The 19,061-nt window shown below is 32.6% G+C and overlaps 1 protein-coding gene across 4 annotated transcripts in view; it reads left to right on the forward strand.

The window, feature by feature from the left end:
• LOC106459592 (serine/threonine-protein kinase 10-like) overlaps positions 1 to 19,061 on the forward strand; it is a 99,736-nt gene that overhangs the window by 44,910 nt on the left and 35,765 nt on the right. For 3 of the 4 annotated variants that reach the window (XM_022386102.1, XM_022386103.1, XM_022386104.1), the window contains 6 exons: positions 3,792 to 3,902; positions 11,074 to 11,091; positions 12,040 to 12,163; positions 13,563 to 13,947; positions 14,443 to 14,546; positions 15,107 to 15,254. In XM_022386102.1, coding sequence (XP_022241810.1) covers positions 3,792 to 3,902; positions 11,074 to 11,091; positions 12,040 to 12,163; positions 13,563 to 13,947; positions 14,443 to 14,546; positions 15,107 to 15,254 — 890 coding nt within the window. The remainder of the gene's footprint in view (positions 1 to 3,791; positions 3,903 to 11,073; positions 11,092 to 12,039; positions 12,164 to 13,562; positions 13,948 to 14,442; positions 14,547 to 15,106; positions 15,255 to 19,061) is intronic. The other variant, XM_013919222.2, reaches the window with a different exon arrangement.

Here is a 19,061-nt window from a genome sequence, read left to right on the forward strand (position 1 = left end):
TACTCTAAGGAGGAGCAGGAGAATGCATAAAATTTAATCCAGAACCCAAAAGTTTCCATAATTGTTGCACCTATGGTGCACAATCCCTCGCTTCACATGGTCAAATAAATCCCCCCCCCCCACTTTTAGTTCATCTCCTACATCTATGTGATATGTGAGCTGTCTCAGTTCTTCCATTTGTATAACTTCAGTGGTGTAGAATGTATGTTGTCTAAGTTATATAGACACAATCTATAAATAATTCCAAGGTCCAGTGTTTCTACTTCTTAACTTCTTTGTTTAGTGAGATATCAATAAATGTTCCCAACACACACAAAAGACCTATCCATTTATCCTTAACTTTCAAGGCAGTTTTCAAAACCATGTGTTTATAACCAATAGAAAGAATTATTTTCCATTTCAAGCTTGCAACAGTTTTTTGAATTTAATGATAGTAGATGTTTGTGTGTGTCATAAGCAAAATTGATGCTTACAGCATTTAATGATTTTTTTAACCTATTTATAGGTTAGTTAGAAAGCTATTTAAGCTCTAATTGTTTCTTGACATTCTGTTTCAGTGATTTATATAATATTTTTGCATTAAAATGCATAATTGATAAGTGGAAAATGTTTTCAAAAGAATTTAGATAAAATTAACAAGGCTTAAACAGAGTGTAAATATAAATTGTTGCATTTTTTTAAAATTATTTAATTGATTTTAACTACAGTTAAGAGTGGAGAAAATAACAGATGAAATGTAAACTTCTACCTTAAAAGAACTTTTGAAATTCATTTAGGATGTCCTAGAGGTTATGCAAATGAAATATGAAAACTGTAAGATGAAAAGAAGTATTTTTATTCTTGGCATAAATGTCACCTTGCATTTAGACTAGTCAAAGTCTGAATCATACTGACTGTTAATTCACAGATAATTTTTAGTAAAAACTTGCTACTTTCTTGAAGATGAACTTAGCAAATTGAAAGTTATAGTATGTATAGTTTTATGGTTATTTGGTGGTTACAAGGTTGGCCAAAATGATCAAGCCCATACATAAGTAGGTTTAAGTACCAAATTAATTTAAGTGCATATTAAAATACATGGATTTATAGATATTTTAAAGTCAAGTCAGTAGAGCTTCTTTTAGCTCCATATTTCAGGTACTGTTTTCTCAAATAAATGTTGCTGAAATTCAGTTTCCACATGTGTGCACATCCACTCACTGATATTTATGTCTACAACTACTCTAGTGTTTGTTTACATGCCTCAAATGACCCAGTTTATAAGCTCTTATAATAAGCTGAACAGTGTTTTCAATGAATGGATAAAATGTTACTATATTAAATTTGTTTTATTGTCATTGATGTGGGTTGTAGAACTTGTATAAAGTAATTTTTCATGACGGTCAAAATTTAAACAATGTAAACTTTAGCTGTTAGCACTTAATAGTCCAGTCCACGTAAACTCAAAATTGAAATTCTAAGATTTAATTTGGAAGTTGTGATTTTTCATAAAGCAGTAAGGTTTTTTCTTTTTCTAATTTTAAAATCCTGATTTGTTTTTACATGTCATTCGGACATATAAATGAGGCTTGTTTTTTTTTGTGTGTAAGTTAAGCTAATACACAATAATTAAGTTTTAAGTTCTTAATCTCAAAAGAAAATATGTAAACAAATCTTTATCATTATCAGTCTTATTTTTTTTCTACACAAGTTTGTCAAATGTATATCTACCCATTTTAAAGAGTTACTTAAAGTGTATATTACTATTTTCTGACATATCTTGATACTAGTTACTCATTCTTTACAATAATTTCATGTGAACAGAATATTAATATTTGGTGTGGTTGTACATGTATTGTAGCATTCTAAGAAATGTTACTGTTGTGTGCAGATTTTGTTTTCACCAAGTAATTTCTTGTCATTTAATAATTTGTGTTAGCCAAATTATTAAAAGTGCTTTAATTGGTAAGGTATGTAAGCATGCATAATGAAAGACGGATATGGGAAGCATGGAAGCATATATTCCTTGACCATTTTGGTAAGTTGATGCTGACCCGTATTTAATGTATTTGATGTTTGATTTTTGTTATTTATTTTAGAACTCTTTTTGTTCTTTGCCATAATTTCTCTGATCTGTATTTTGGGAATTAGTTCTTTATATATGTAGGAGACTCCTAAATTAATAGCAAACGTTTTTTCAGTAACATTTTGTATTTTATTTGTTATATTCTATACCCTAATATTAAATTGGCTAGGTTCATCTGACTGACCTTGTAACCACCACAAATAAAAAAAAAAAGAAGCAAAATAAATATAAGTTATCCATTTTTCTTTCTAGAGTGACTGCAGAATGTAAGAGAAAATTACATTTACCTTAAAAAGTCTCCGGCTAGTAGTAAGAGTTTACATCTGTTTTTATTTAATTTTATTGTTTTGTTGCTCTTTGAATTGCTCCTATTAGGGGTACCAGAAAGAAAATTTGCTTTTTCCTTCTGCAGTAAATGATCAATAGTTGTTTACTATATTTAGAAACTATTTAATACATTTTGTTCAACTGATGTGTAAAAAAAACAAATGTTCTTCAGTTTGACCTTTCAAAATTGTGTAAGCGTTATATTCCGACAAATATGGTACATAATGCACAAGCTGCTCGTGAGCATACTTCGTGAAGAATTTTTGTTATTATTATTTTTTCGTTATATTTTCTAATTCGTACATTTTAGTTACTTTATAACAATAGATAAAGAGTACAAGGAACATAGTACTTACTTGGGTTCTCTCTCTTTCTCTTTTCTTTTTAACATTGATGAGACTTAATCCTACTTTTTTATACTGGTGCTACTATTTCACAAAATAATTTTTTATTTAATTAAATAGTGCATCTATGAACACAGAATAATAACACGTAAAAAGCAGAAAACATCATATAAGCATTATAATTTTTCTGGCTTTCTAAATATGTGATAAGGACCATTGAAATTCAGCTGAGCCAGTCAATGTGTTTCCTGCTGTAATAAAGTTTGAACTGGAAGTTAAATAAACAATTCTGGGTACAGGAAACAATGTCATATTATATGCCATTTTATATATTAATACTTTGGCATTCTATTGATTATAAATAATATGGTATTAAACATCACAAAGAACTATTGGCAATTTGTGAAAAAGAGAATGTGACAGATGGGCATGTCAAGAAGGGTCTGATTTTCTAGTTTATGACTCCATAAACAAATAAGATTGAAGTCTATAAACACATATTATAATGTGTAATTTACCTTAAATTCTGCACTTCTGGGAGGGGTGGTAAATAATTAAAGATGGGGATGATACCTAGAAAGCAAATGTCACAATTGTTATACTAGGTGAGATTGAGGACTGTTTTAAATATTTCCTTATAACTTTAAGAAGTTCAAACTTATATAATATATTAAATTTGAATTATTAGCTATGTTTTGATGCTAAGTTTATTTGTATACTATGATAATAAAGTAGTTTGATTAAATTTTGAATGTAACTCTCTAAAAAGTCATGACATGTACACTTTGACCTGCCTGTAGTGAGAGGGTTAAACTAAGGAAGAATTTGTTTATTATTTTTGTTCAAGCATAAGAATAAAATAATTTTGGAGAAACTTGTAAGTAATTACTTTATACAATTCCATAAACAATACAAATTTATTATTTTGTAGTTTATCACATATAATTATAAAGGTTAAGTTATGAGTTGACATGTCACAGAGTCACACTTTTGTTTGTTTTGTCTGTTGAGAGCTGTGAATTTTCATATTGTTTTAAAAATTGTTTTTTACATAGCACCCTTTTATAGCCAATGCAGTAGACAGAAAACCACTGATAGAACTAATCACTGAATACAAAGCTGAAGTGTTTGAAGAATTGACAGAAGATTCAGATTATTTAAGTGATGTGAGTCTGTTTAATACTTCTTTCCTGAAACCAGTACAATATTGTTAAAATTTAGATCAATGTTTTTTTATTTGGAATTGACATAACACAGTTGTATATAGATTGGGAATATCTTATTTGATCTACAAGAGATTTCAGAAAGATGAGTAGAATACGTAATAGAACTATATGATCATGATGATAGAGAACCAATTCCAGACTTTGGAGCAACAACTGGACAAATAGTACTTAAAGATGAAGTACAGAAACTCATAAACTTAATGAAAAATGGAAAGGCAACTGGACCAGATGATTTATCAGCAGAAATGTTGAAAGCATTAGATAATTACAACCTTATTATTATAATTGACTTACATAATATGATATATAACACTGGATACATACCAACCAAAATGAAACAATCTATGTTTGTTCTACTACCAAAAAATCCAAAGCACAGAACTGTACAAGAGAACAATCACTTTAATGAGTCATATCACCAAATTACTCTTGAAAGTAATACAGCCAGGAATGGCAACTAAAATAGACCCAGAACAATCTGTGAATGTGCCATAGAGGTCCAACAAAATAGTGTGTGTGTGTGTATATATATATATATATATATATATTACAGCTTTTGATAGGGTAAAACACCTAAAGATAGGAATTGATGAGAAAGATCTCCAGATTATCACAATGACGTATTGGGAACAAACAGCAGTTGTAGGAACAGAACAGGGAGAAATGCCAGAGTTTAAGATCAAGAAAGACGTAAGGCAAGGATGTGTGTTATCGTCTAGTTTGTCCAACTTATACACAGAACATATAAAGGGAGTAGTGATTAGTGGAATGAACATCAATAACACTACTAACTCTAAGTGTATCAGATCTACAAGAGTTTTAGTGAACAAAGTAAATGAAAAAAGAAAAAGACTAGATTGGAGATGAATAATAAAAAGACCAAATCAATGGTAGTAACTAAGAACCAAGAGGTACCTAGAATCATTCTAACTATAGAGAGAACACCAATTGATAAATTTTATATATTTAGGACACATGAGCACTGAAGATGGTAAGAGCAAAGTGGAAATTTAAAGAAGAATAGAAATAGCCAGGAGTGTATATAACAACATGATGAGACTAGTCAGATAATATGTGTGGTCAACCCTACTATATGGGGCTGAAATATGGATAATATCTAAAGCAGTTGCTAAAAAGAATGAGACATTTGAAATGTGAATCTATCAGAGAGTACTGAAAATATCTTGGACAAAACATAAGACAAATGAACAAGTATTAGAAGTGATGAAAGTTAAAAGAAACTATTATCAATTATCAAGAAAAGAGAATGTGAGTACTTTGGACATATAATTAGAAATGGAATACAAATACTGTTGCTAGAAGGAAAAATGAATGGGAAAAGAGGAAGAGGTAGACCAAGAAATATATGGATGGATAACATCAAATATTGGATGGGAATATCATATAGTAACTGTGTAAGAATGGTGGAAGAAGAGAACAATGGTGCTCCATGACAATCAACCTGCTTCGAGCAGATGACACATGATGATGATGATGTGTGTGCATATGCATTTCCATTTTAGTTTAGCAGGGGATTTGCCAGATTATACAATTAGTTTTCTGAAAATGCAAAGTTGATGTAAACTTAGGAGTCATTCATAATTTCATTATTGTCACAAGTGTACGAAACATACATTGGAAGGGAGGGAGTCAAGGATTTCTGTTCACTTTTTAGGAGAAAAAAGTCATTATTTATGGCCTTTTTGATTTTCATCTTTACCTGTACATTTTTATTTTAATAAGAAAATAATATAGACATAGATTTCACTAGCACAACTAGGCACCAATGTGTTACTGGACACAAACTGGCAGATGGAAGAAATATTTTCCTAATAACTGACATACTTTAATAATCACCCAGTGAATGAGAGAATGTTGATGTTAAGTATTGGAGTCTTTATGTAACCTCTTTTCACATCTAGCTTTTGTGATTCAGTGTTGCCCTCTATATGCAAACTTTTTGCTCGCTACTAGCCTTGAGGTTCCAACCTAACCTCACAATGATCATGCAAAAACCCTCAACCAATAAGAGTGCAATGTAGCTTCCTAGCACAGCTGACTCCCCTCTATATGATTGTTCAATCATCACTTCTTGATTTGGCATTTGCATACAGATGTGAGTTTCTTAAAAATTTTGATGGAAGTATCTTTAAAATTTACAGTTGTAGAAAGTTAATTTTGTATTTTGGTTTTTAAGATTTCTGCATCTGCAGACTTTGTGGCTCTTTATTTTCCAATTATGAATTCATAAGTGATGGTAACTTCTGTGTCAAGTTTTGAACATCAAGACATTGTTTATACTGGACAAACAACTACAAAATCGCCAGTTTCCTCTTTGTCTGTCAAGGAAGTGATGGCCATTTTGCAGCATGATATGGAATTTTAGATGCATCCTTGATCTTCTTCTCAGTCTGACACAGACATACCTTCTCCTGTGAATCTTTTCCAAAATTTTGAAGATTTCGACAGTCTTTTCCAGCCACCTTCCATTGCCAACTCTTCTTCCAGTGCTGTTTTATATCAACATAGACCTTCTACGTTGTTCCTTGACATTGTTTTTCAGGTAGTTACCTTCTGTCTGTCTCTTCTGTTTCATATGATTTATTGCATTCCCTTCTTTATTCAGGTCCTTCTTTGGTACATTATGTTTTTTTCCCTTTCACAAGATATCCAAGTCCATGCTGAATATTTTCTGTCTCAACTCTTCTCTGATGCGAGCATGCCTTTTTCCTTGCCTGGTGGACACTTATGCCTTAGCTTATAATTAGGCTGAAGCCTCTTTCTTTGTCTCCCAAACTCTAGAGTATCTTCTTTAGGCTTTGAGTTCAGATCCATTCTGTTTGTCTTTTACAGGCCCATTTTTCATGCATTTGCCTTACCCTCACTATCATTTTGCATTATCTTTCCTCCATTCATCTTCTTTCAGAGGCAATCCACCATTTCTCTGAGGAGTTTACGTTAAACACTCGTTCACTTCTTTTTTGTATGTTGGTGTGTTCATCTTTCTTGGCCATGTCCCTTCTTATGTTTCTGGGATTTGTTGGGGGGAGGGACTCCCTTTCTGCTCAGGTACATTTATCTACCTCTTATCTCGGATAATTTAATTTGGTTCCTTTTCTTTGCCAAGGAGTTTTTGGTGAGGTACCTGATTCTCTGAAGTAACAGATGGAGGCTGTGTTCCAGCATTTTGCCCTACCTCTCTTGTTTCCCATGTCTCCTTAGCTCTGTCTGTTTCTATTACTGTCTCCTGTCTTCCTACATTCTCTTCTCTCTCTCTGTCCCTCCATCCCATTCTTCTGTTCTTAAACTGTAGTGGCGACAATATCATCGGTGACAATCCTCTAGGTTCAGGAATGATGGGTGCTTGTGTGGCTTGATTTTTAGATCTGTGGTTTCCTTTTGCAGTAGACCATTGGGTGCTGCAAGTTCTTTCAGAGTGCTTTACCCTTTGTTTTTCTCTCCTCCTCCCATGTCTCCGGTTCCCATTCCTTTCCCTTCCCTAAGGGATCCTGTTTGTCACCAGTGTTTCTCTCCGAGGCAGTGTTAGATCTTTTGGTTTAGGATGCTATTCTCTTTGATTTTATTCCCACCTGTTTGTCATTAACAAGAAGACTGGGGATTTGTGTCCGGTCAGAGATCTTTCACATTTCAAACATTTACTTGTCCTTCTTTGATTTACCATGGGAGTTTTCTCAACTTTAGGTTGTCCTTTTCTCTCGGGCTTTAGATGATTAAGGTGAACATACCAATGCTTATCTTCACATTTTCATCTCCCCAGCATCTAAATGTCATCTTCAGTTTGTACATCAATGTTTGGTTTATCAATTCTGCACTCGTTTTTTTGGCCTGGTGTTTTTTTTTTTGTTGCATAGTGCATGCCTTTGCTCATCACTTCCACAACCTGGTGTTGCAGTTTCACCATTATTTGGATGACTAGTTTCTTTTAGCTCCATCACAACAGGCCTTTTAGGACCATACTTATCTGTCTCAACTATTGTGGGTTACCAGGCAGCTCTCTGCTACTTTCAGGTTTTCCTCTTTTCATCAAGTTTTTTTCCTCCATGGTCCTTACTGTATTTTGGTTCCTTTCACCTCCTTTATCATCCCTGGTCCTTACTATACTTTTATTCCTTTCACCTCCTTTATCTTCTCAGCCCTTCTAGTCTTCTAGACTGGGATCTTAATGTTGTTATAATGCCTTTATTTTTTTCTCCATTCGAGCCTTTGGCTTCCTGTTCCCTATGCCATCTCTCTCTCTTAAACTTATTTCCCCTCCTTTTTGCTTGTTGTCATTGACATTTTGGTGTACATGTCATTGATTCTCCTTGCATTTTATTCCATTCCTCTATTCTTTTCTATCCAGATTGTGCTTTTTTCTCCTTAAAATGTTTGTGGCACCTGAGGGTAATAGTAGATTCATATTTCTATCTTTTCTTGCCATTTCTCAAATTCATTCCCGTACAGTTCTAGATTGCCTCCTCTGTTCTGTCCATGTGGTCTGTTGTCATTTGGCCTGCACTTCTTTGTGGTTCCATTCGCTGGCTCATCGTTCCATGAAATCCTTCATCCAGTTGTGATCTTTCTTCTGTTACCCTCATTTTATGGCACCAACAGCTCATTCATTTAGCATATTCTTTGTTGAATGGGAATACACACAAGTGCTTCCAGGTGTCTTCCCATCAAATTCATAACCCTACACTTTAGCTGCTCACTTTTGTTGTCCATTGGAAAAGATTGTTTGGGCTGGCCTGTGGACAAACCCTCACATCTTTGTTGCACACTATCTACATCATGTGGCCAGTTCTTCTTTGTCAGGCTCTAGACTACCTCTGGTTGCTATTCTTTACACTTCATTCCGTCTCTGAGTGGGTAAGTTTTTCTTTTTTTTTACCCTATTTTTTGCACAGCCTTCTTACCTTATAGGATCCTGCTCAGTGGTGTTGCCTGCCAGGGTATACTTAACCAAAATCTGCACAGTCTTTCAGGCCTGATATAGCACTTACCCATGAGATGGGGTATTCCATGAGCCTACTCAAAGTATAATCACTGTGCTCATTTTCCTAAACAAGGCCTGATCCAGACTGTATTCACTCATGGACTATAAGGAGTAAAACAGGTAGGCAGTTTCTGCTCATCCTCCATGTCTAGTTTAACACCTAGTGCTGACCTGCTTTTAAAAACAGGGTTTTTGTGGTCACCTGTTGCACTGTCTTACAGCAATGTACTCCTCCAGACTCCTCATCATTCTTTTTCATCCTCCCTTTTTCTTCTAGTGGAGCATTGGGGTCCTTGTAATTTACCAGTTCTGCACTGTTGGGGTGGTTTACCATGGAGGCTGCCTCCTTAGTGTGACCAATTCCACTTTATAGAGAGTAGGTCAGTGGTGTTCTGTCTACTCCTCATCTGTACCAGAGTACACTCTTCAACCAGAAAGTATGGGAAGTGTTGCAACAATAAGCGAAAGATACAAGCACAATCCACATCCTGAGTCAGACTCTCAGAAGTGCTATACATGTAACAAGGCTAGGATGCATCACACACTATGTGATGAGTCAACTCCAGTCGAAAACCAGGCAGTATGAAAAATTTGGCTTTCATTCCATGGTAGGCAAAGGGTTCCTACCATCTTCACCACAAACCCAATGAGGTAAAACAAGAATTTAACATCCACCTTGCAACTGAATGAGGACTTATGTTGGATGGAGGAAAGCCAGCCGGAAGGGTGAATTGTACTACATTGTCTTCCACGACTGTGACCCTATACTGTTCCAAGGTATAGGGTGTCATATTTCATGGGTTCTCTTCAGGCTGTTCCTCAAGATGCATTATCTGGGTAAAATTTTGTGATGATACCTTCACTTTAATATGAGATTCTAGTTAATGTGTAAGTGAAGATTATGTATCCTATTGGAAGTGAACTTTTTCCATCACATTTCCCATCTTTTATCCTCTCTTCCAGTGCATCCTATTTTCTTGACTACTCTCAAAACAATAACTGAACAATCAGTATAGAGGGAGACAGCTACACTAGGAGGCTGTGTCCTACTCCTATTGGTGGAGGGTTGTTGCCTACTTACTTGCATGCAACAACGCAGCCATATCATGTGAGTTTAGGTGGGAGTCTCAAGGCTAGCAGCAAGTGAAAAAGTTTGCATATAGAGGACAGCTATGAATCTGGAAATCTTGATGTGAGTGGAAATGAGTATCTATCAGAAGCATTTTTGGAGTTTTTGAAAATGTTAACTTTAATTTTGCTTACCATTAAACCTCTTTTGAATTACGTTGGCTCTACACTTGGAACTACCAACTGGAGATTGTACTGCAGTTTGTTCATGGTATGCTTTTTCTTGATATTTTTGATATTATTATTCTATTATAGATTGTGTGTTCCATTTAAATTAGATTGCAAATGTTTTTTGTTTTTTCTATGAAATTGTTGTGTGTTATTTAATGTCACTAGTGTTACAAAGTTTATTTATAAATATTTTAAATTAATGAAATACAGTGCTTTAGATTGTGGTTTTACTTGTTGACTTTTGACACTTTTTGGGAGAAGGGAGAGGGTCTGAAAAAGTGTATATTTTATACACTTGTGATAATTATGTATGATCCCTTACTTTAGATGACATGCACTAATAAAGGGTAAAATGTAAGATGTAAGACAGAGTCAAGCTAGAAAACCCTATCAGACAGAGAATACTGAGTAGCTGCATCTGCTAAACCTAATAGATATCCACCCTACCTAGTTAGATAATCTTATTAAACCTGGTATCCTGCTTTCTGTAATAAGATAACTTTGTAAAACTTCTCAGTTGTACTATTTCAGTTCCAAGTTGGCTTTTAATGAAACGCTAGATAGCTTATCAGCCATTGTGATAATTTATCAGTGGAAATTGGTAACCTCTTATTGCTCATTTACGCTTCCTCTGATATTTGATTATAATTTGATTGTTTAAACAGCCTTTGATAATAAAAAACTAATATTTCTACTTTGTTTAATATCATGAACTATGTATGGTACTGTGTATATTGCTTTTAACTTGCATGTAGTATAGCCTCTTTCTTTGTTAAATATACCTGTGTTTAATCTGTTTCATGCTGGACTTATCAGCTTAGACTGAATAATGAGGTATGTGTGAAACTTCTGCATTGTTTGCTTACTAAATCTATTGTACTAGTGGTAATTGCCAATAGAGTAAAATCTATCATCAGGTGTATTTATGATTTTTTAGTGTGTTTTGTATGAAGATGATGCTGTTTGAAAAACTGTGGGTGGTATTGTAGAGAAGTTCTTATAATATTAAACAATGAAGGTCATTCTTTTATTAATGTTATTGTTATAATTTGTAGTATTGTAAGAACTCAAATAAGTATATTAACAATACCTTTTATTTGTACTTATATTATGTAAATGCACTCAAACACATTGTTTTAGATATAATTTAATATTCTCTTTAAACTTAAATGTATGTAAGTGTAAAATACATGAAAATGTTTTGTGATATATGCAAGTTGTTTTTTCATCATTTGTAAACAGTTTGTTTACAGTTTCACAGTAGAGCAGAGCATGGTATAATAAACTTCTGAAAATATCTAATCCTGGGAATTTTGTCTGGGGCTTCAACTGCCTATTTGTCTCAAGCATAAAAGAAAATTGTTTACTACCAAGAGATTCCCTGACTCCTAATCTTATTCATATTTAATATGTATACATTTTTTCCCATTACCTACAAAATTTACAAGACTATTATTTTAAATTACCTTGAACATATTTTTGTGATTTGAAGACTAGAGCCAGTTTTGTAAATATTAGTAAAGCTTTGTTTTAGGAAGTTTATTGACTGTTATATATTAAAACTATATAATAACAGTACGTAAATGCTCTTTTGTGGAGGTATTTTATTTGGTAATGGGTATGTACATATTTTCTGTATTCTACTGACTACAAAATGTTTATTCTATCTTGTGCATTTGCTTATATGGTTTGTTTGTGATATAGTTTCTTTATCTGTTTGCACAAGTAGTGTTTATGTTAAGTTGTAACTTACAAAAATACCTCTGCTTTTGAGTTTTATAGGTATCTTCTAGATCTAGTCTGTATCGAGAATCACAAATCAGTATAGACAGTGAAGCCCTTGAACTGATTTCTACATTGTCAGAAGTAGAAGAAGGATCAGAGGAAATAGTAGATACCAAGAAAGGTAGTTACATAACACCAGTGGAATTCTAATACTATTTTCCTATATCCAGTTTGTAAATTCTGTGGTATGACTTGAAACTTGGAACTTTGCGTAGGGGACTGCTCTGTTATTCTTACATAGATATTAATTTTTTTTTTAATTATTAAGGTAAATTTGAGTATAAGTTATATACCACTATTTTTATATACTTTATGATAAGTATATAGTTTTTGAAATTATTTTATTTGTGCATGACTGTTATTTGTCAGAAGGTTGTGCCATTAATCCCATGATATGAAGTACAATGATAAACTCGTACATATTTTGATTTAGGCTGTGTTCAGTTGTGCATGTTTGTAATTGAGTATTAATAACTCATTGTAGATTAACAAAAAAAAACTTATTTTTTTAGCTTCTTGTTAAATAAATAATGAATATGGAGATATAAACTTGATTGAGCTATTATTATTTGATACCAGCAATTTGCTCATGTTATGAATTTGAAACAGAGTTGCTATTAAATACTTAATGTTCTATATTACTGAATGTAAAAGTTTAATGTTGAACTTAGATACATTGGAGTAGAACATGTTTTTTACCAGAAAACTGGTAAAAAGTTGACACCTCCAGAAGCTAAACAAATGACTAAGAATTGTTTACTGATATTGAAATCAATGTTTTGAGAAGTGGTTAAAATTTTTATAGCAGAACTGTTCTTTTGCTTCAATGCTTATGTACCTATTTTTAAAAAAATGAGAATTCTAGTCAATTTGAAAATCTACTGGTTTGGAAAATAGGTTGTTTTTCCTTTATAAGTTTATCTGATCACGGTATTGTGATTATGTCACAATCATCTTTTTGGTGAACTCAGATCTTGTATGTGTTCTTTTCAATGTAGCGTATTGTTTAAATTTTTTGGTACTAGTGAATTCTGAGATGAGTATAAAAGCAAAGGTTGTAGAATAGATAATGATTTCTAAAAATTTTTTTATTAGTTAATTTGGCATAATTTGTAACTTAGGTATTTTTATGATTGCCCATTTGAAAATACATTTCCCATTAGAGAGAGAGAGATTCTTTCTCATAATGAAAGAAAAATAAAAGAACCATCGTTATGATGTTGCTATTTTATCACCTAGGAAAATTGTTTTATTGAGTATGTTCTAATGGTGAGTAAGAAGTTTTCAAAATTATATTGAAAATTGTATTTAACTGGGACAACAATATTCAGCATCTGTTTTTCAGTAACCTTGTGACCTTTAAGGTAAATACATTTTGGAAGAACACGTTTCTTTTACATAGTTCTTATGATCAGTAAATTCTGAAAAGTAAACAGTAAAGCTAGTTTAAAGTGATTATGCCTGTTATTGTGTGATCAAGTTCAAACAGATCTGTTTGTTATTTTTTATGGATTTTATAGAAAATTTTGTTGAAGAGCAACAGAATTTTGGGAAGGAACAAGAAGAAAGAAAAACCACTGATAATGTAATTGAAGATAAAGTTTCTTATGAGGAACTAGAAAAATCTAAAGATAAAAACGAGCCAATAGAACAGCTGTTTGAACAACATTCTGTCAAGTCATCAGAAGCTAATAGTACCACAGAACCGCAATATCAGTTAATAGGAGTTAGCCAAAATAAAGATACTTCTAAAGAACTGTTAGAAATAACAGTGAATCAACCATCTTTTGAGAAGAAAGATGAGGTTCCATATGCAGAAAAAAAAAATGGGGTCCCCTGGACAGAATTAATAGTGCTCAATGAACAGAAACCTGCACAGCAGGAAGTTGTTGTAGTAACTAGCAGGTAAGCTGTGTTTGCCACTGTTCTGTTTTAACAACTTCTGCAGTTTTCTCAAACTATGCAAAGTTTTAACAAGATCATAAAAACAATAAATGAATAACTAATACTAAATGTGTCACTTTTTATATATATTAACAACATTTAGCTGATCCAAGTCATGAAAAGTTTTAATGAGATTGTTCTTATTATTAGTTAATGATTATATGTCACTTTTCTTGTATAATAAGTTTTTGACAAGATTTTTATGATAGGTAACTATTAAATTTATGCATATTATAATTTGTTTTCTACTGGTCTTCAACTGCACCACTCATCAGTTTGATACAGTTTTACTTTAAAACTATTTATAAAATGAAATTCAATTGCTAATGTTTTCTAAGTAATATAATTATTCACTCTTAATCTAGAACTTGTTAGAGATGTTAGTGCTTCTTTGATACTGTGGTTTAGTGGCTGTGTCAATATCTTATAAAAATTTATAATTTATTTTCTTTACAGTGGGATTGCTGCATGTGGTAGTACTGTTACCAGTTCATTCCCAGAAGCAATTAGAGCTATTCCAGCTGATCAGGTCAAGAATGGAGAAGTAGTCATTGTGTCCAGTAAGTCTTCTACTATGTGCTTCTGTATCATAATATATGCATCTGCAGACATTATAATTTTACTTTTCACATCTGGAAATCGATATCCATGTTTTTTGTGGAGATTATGTTTTAGTTTAATAACGTACATACTTGATCATGACAGTATTTTGATGGCAAGAGATTTATACACAAGTTTCTTTCACTAGAAGCTGAGAAAAAAAAAGGTCAAAATATATTTTAAAATTGGAATATCACTCATTTTGCTAAGACTTGAGTTGTTATACAGAGCATACATGTTCACTAATTTAGTGAAATAAACATAAGGTAGTGAAGTTGATTTAGCTTTCTTAAACACAAGGAACTGGTGTATTTGTATTTACATTTCATGGAGGAAAGATTTGGTTTGTTGGATAGAAAATCGATTAAATTATTGCTACAGTTATACTGAGGAATAAAAAAATTTGACGTTATACTGGTTGTGTTTAAAACATAGCTATGGTAACTTTGAAACCTGACAAATATTGATTTTACTTCTAACTTAATATTTTGGATAATTGTTTTTGTTTGTTATTTCTAAGGTTCATCATTATATGACGATCAAACGGGTTATCAATCATTAGATGATGATGAAGAAAATGGGGAAGATTATGAACAAGAAAGTACAGCTGAAGCTATTAATCTACTCATTGATGAAGCCATCAAAGAGCAGGATGAAGATTTTGATAGGTAATATAATTATTTTTTTTATATTTGTATTGAAATCAGATTTTACAGGAATAAGGTTCTTCGGTGTTTTTCATGACAATAAATTTCAAACCAAATGTCTGAAACTTTTTTATAAGTTTGTTAACTCTATTAGCATTTTTTCCGAGATGATAGCTCACCACTTCACAGATTTAGCTATACTTCTTGAGCATCTGCCAAAGAGACTTTTATGCAACTAGTCTTGAGGCAACTCCCACCTAATTTCATGGGATTTAACATGAATTGCATAATAATGTAGCAAAACCCTCCACTAATAGGAGGGTGACACACATCCATGTGTACTAACTCCCCGTGACATATGCACTCATGTAATCTTCATTCTTCTCTGCATTGTATTGATCAGACATGTTTCAATTTCTTGTCTACATTCAACTTATTGAGATTTGCACCATTAACAAAGCTTTAATTTTTATCATGAATTCTCCATAGATGGTGACTTATACTTGTCCCCATTGGCTGAATATCTTTTTCATCAGTCAAGAATAATCTCTCTGACTATCTGATGTGCTCTGGTAATACTTTACCATTCATGAGACAGCTTAACCTTATTGCCATAGGTATCGTTTACTGAGCATGAAACAAGGTTTTAGTCTTATATTCAAAAGTTCATTAAACCACTTTTTGTTTATGTTATACCAATTAGAATAGCATAAAATTATAGCTTATAATCCATATTTCAATTCTACAAGGCAATATTAAAAAAAATCCTGAATTTCCACTAGTGTGACCCACGTGACACATTTTCTCTTAGCATGTCATCATCCCTTCTATTTTATCCATCACCTCTTGAAAATATACGAAATTAAACGTAAAATACTCTCTATAAAATTGTTATGCATCACTTGAGCATATCTTGCTCCTATTGGTTAGGAGGTGACACATGATAATTTGCATGAGAGACATGTTTGAGTATAACAATTCCAATGGGGGGGAGCGGAAGGCTTGTGGCATGCGTAAAGAAAAAGTTCACATATAGAGGGCAGCACTGGATGAGAATAGCTAATTTTGTGATAGGAGGTAAGTATCTATCGGAAATACATTTTCATTATAGAAAAATTATAACTTTGCAAGGTTTGTGGTGATCTTTCTTATGTCATAATAGATTTGTCTGCATCTTTGGTACCAGCTTATTATCATCATTTGGAGAATATTAATTGAAAAGGCATTTGGACCTTTCATTTGGAGGATGTTGTTTGAGAAGGTATCTGGACTTCCTCTCATTTGGAAGATGTTGTTTGAGAAGGTATCTGGACTTCCTCTCATTTAGAAGATGCTGCTGAGAAGGCATTTGGATCTTCTCCTTCACTCATTTGGAGGAGGATGTTTGAGAAGGCATCTGGGTCTCCTCAAATACCTTCATGTTTTTGTGTGTGTACACATGTGTTTCATATTTGTCTTGTTACCAGCATCAGTAGTATTCAGCTAGATATTTTGAAGATTTAATGGCAAATAATTGTACATTACTAAAAATATTTAAATAATACCTATACTGGCATATCTGTTAAAACAACTCTGGGAAACATTATTTTTTTGCCTCACTGGGAAACACAATAGATTCAGAATCTGTGATGAGCCCTTAATGTTCATATTATTTATGATAGTAGTATGTGTATAGAAGGAAGATGATGATGTTGTTCACACTTATCAAAGAAACCCAGCCCAGAATAGTAGGTACACACATGGGTTCTGTGTACATAGCATGTGTTGATGATAATACCTAAGTTTTGTATTCATTAAGATTTTGTTGTAGAAATTATTTTGATAAATTAACCAGAGAAACTGTTACTAACTAAACCTCTGTGCCAGATTTTTTTCATGATGTGTTAGAAAGTGGCTAGTATACATGTATAATCTGCTAAAATGAGAAAACTTAAACTTGACATTTTCTTTTCTATATTATTTGTTTTAACCCATTATACAATATATTCTGTTTGCTAATCAAGTCATTTCGGTTATATACAAACAAATCCTTAGGAAATATTTACATTATGAATGGAACATAAGCAATATCTTTTTTAATCTCTCATAAATTCATGCTGTATGTTTGTGAATTTGTGTGTTGGTGAACTCCTCTCACACGTTTGGAACTAGCAGGAACAAATTTGACAGGCACATTCAGGGTGGTCCAGGAGATGCCCTTATCTATATGGCTTAACCCTTTATTTGTATTTATTTGGGTACTAAGAGGGGTAAAAATGTCTGGAAGGTCACACTTGATGAGAATCTAGGAGTAGGTTTGTAGGGTTGCTGAATTAAAATCTAGCATTGGGGTTTGTGGCCACCTCATGATCCTCAGATTCAGGTATGGAGCTCCATATAGAAGTATACTATAGAAGTAATTGGGAATTGTGGAGGAGCTTCATTGGTACACTAGGGCCTCTGTAAATCACAAGACCATTGAGTAATGCAAGGGAGCATGTGTATTTTGTTCTAGTGGATATAAATAAATGAAAGAGCATTGTATTTGTATTTATTTTTTAAATTTAGTTAATGAGGTAAGCCTTCAAAGCATTATTAACTGCCCATACTAGAATTTCTTATATTTTCAGTATGACAGCTGAGTGTATGAACACTTTGTATGCCAAGTTTATAGTAATTGTTTGCTAGTGCAAAGTGTTTTATATGAAAAATAATGCCGATACAGTGTTTTCTGATGCAGAATTCTTGTGATTTGAGTTATAAACTTGCAGTGTAAAAAATGAAATGTTTTTGTAATAATTATTAACCCTGAGAAAATAACATTACCCTGCCCATGGACATAATTTCTGAAATCAACAATTTGTTTATATTTTTATTGTGTTCCACTTAATAATTGGTAACATTGAATTCTTTACAAATACTCTTAACCAGTTTTCATTTTGAAGCTGAAAAAATTATGTTTGGGAGAGGCTACTGTTTGAATAAGTCTTTTCTTTCAATTTGTCATTATGTGTCATCTATATGTTTTTCAGTATTACTAAAAGAATAAGTGAAAGAAAACAAGTTTATTCCTTGACAACTGTATTAAAACCACCAGAAACATGAGATAATCCTTTTCAGTCTGAGTGCATAGACGTGTCATTTAATGCACTCAGTAGTGTCCTTTCTGTTCTTAATGTATATTTACACCTTTTAACTCTCCATATAAGGTCTTGGGCATTTTGAACATACTTGTAACCATTATGTAGCCATGAAACTATACATACTATATCTTTGAATCTATATTCATGAAGTTTGGCAAGCTTTTAGTAAACATTGCAAGTCTGTTGTACATTTGTTACTAAAAATTTGTCACTGAATTTACAAAACCTGTACTTAGTGTGAGTACAAGGGGATATTCATGTTAGAATAAAAATACTTTTTCCTCATCCGATTTTCATAATCTCTAGAAGCTCCTAAATGAATATCAAAGTTATTTTTAGTTTTTTCAGTGAAACTATATTTTATCTGTTATCTTCTCTATCCTTATACTAGTTGTAGAGAAATCAACATTGTATTGTAAAATGAAAAGTTGAAATGTATAAAATATATCTAAAGTACCCTTTTCTTTTCCTTTCCTTCTAGAATGGCTGCATAATTATAACAAATAATTACACACTAGTTATTCTTACATCCAAAACTGATAGGCTTTTCAGATTTTGGGTCATTTAAAATTATTGCTTTATAGCTGTACTTGGACCCTTTTAGGGTACAACAAAACCCATTTACATTTAGTTACTTTTATAACAAGAAACTCAGTACTTACCTATGGGCTTTTGTTAGTTTTTGATCTTAAAATCTCAACAAACT

Source organism: Limulus polyphemus, unplaced genomic scaffold (genome assembly GCF_000517525.1).
Source record: "Limulus polyphemus unplaced genomic scaffold, Limulus_polyphemus-2.1.2 Scaffold633, whole genome shotgun sequence".
Taxonomy (NCBI): domain Eukaryota; kingdom Metazoa; phylum Arthropoda; class Merostomata; order Xiphosura; family Limulidae; genus Limulus; species Limulus polyphemus.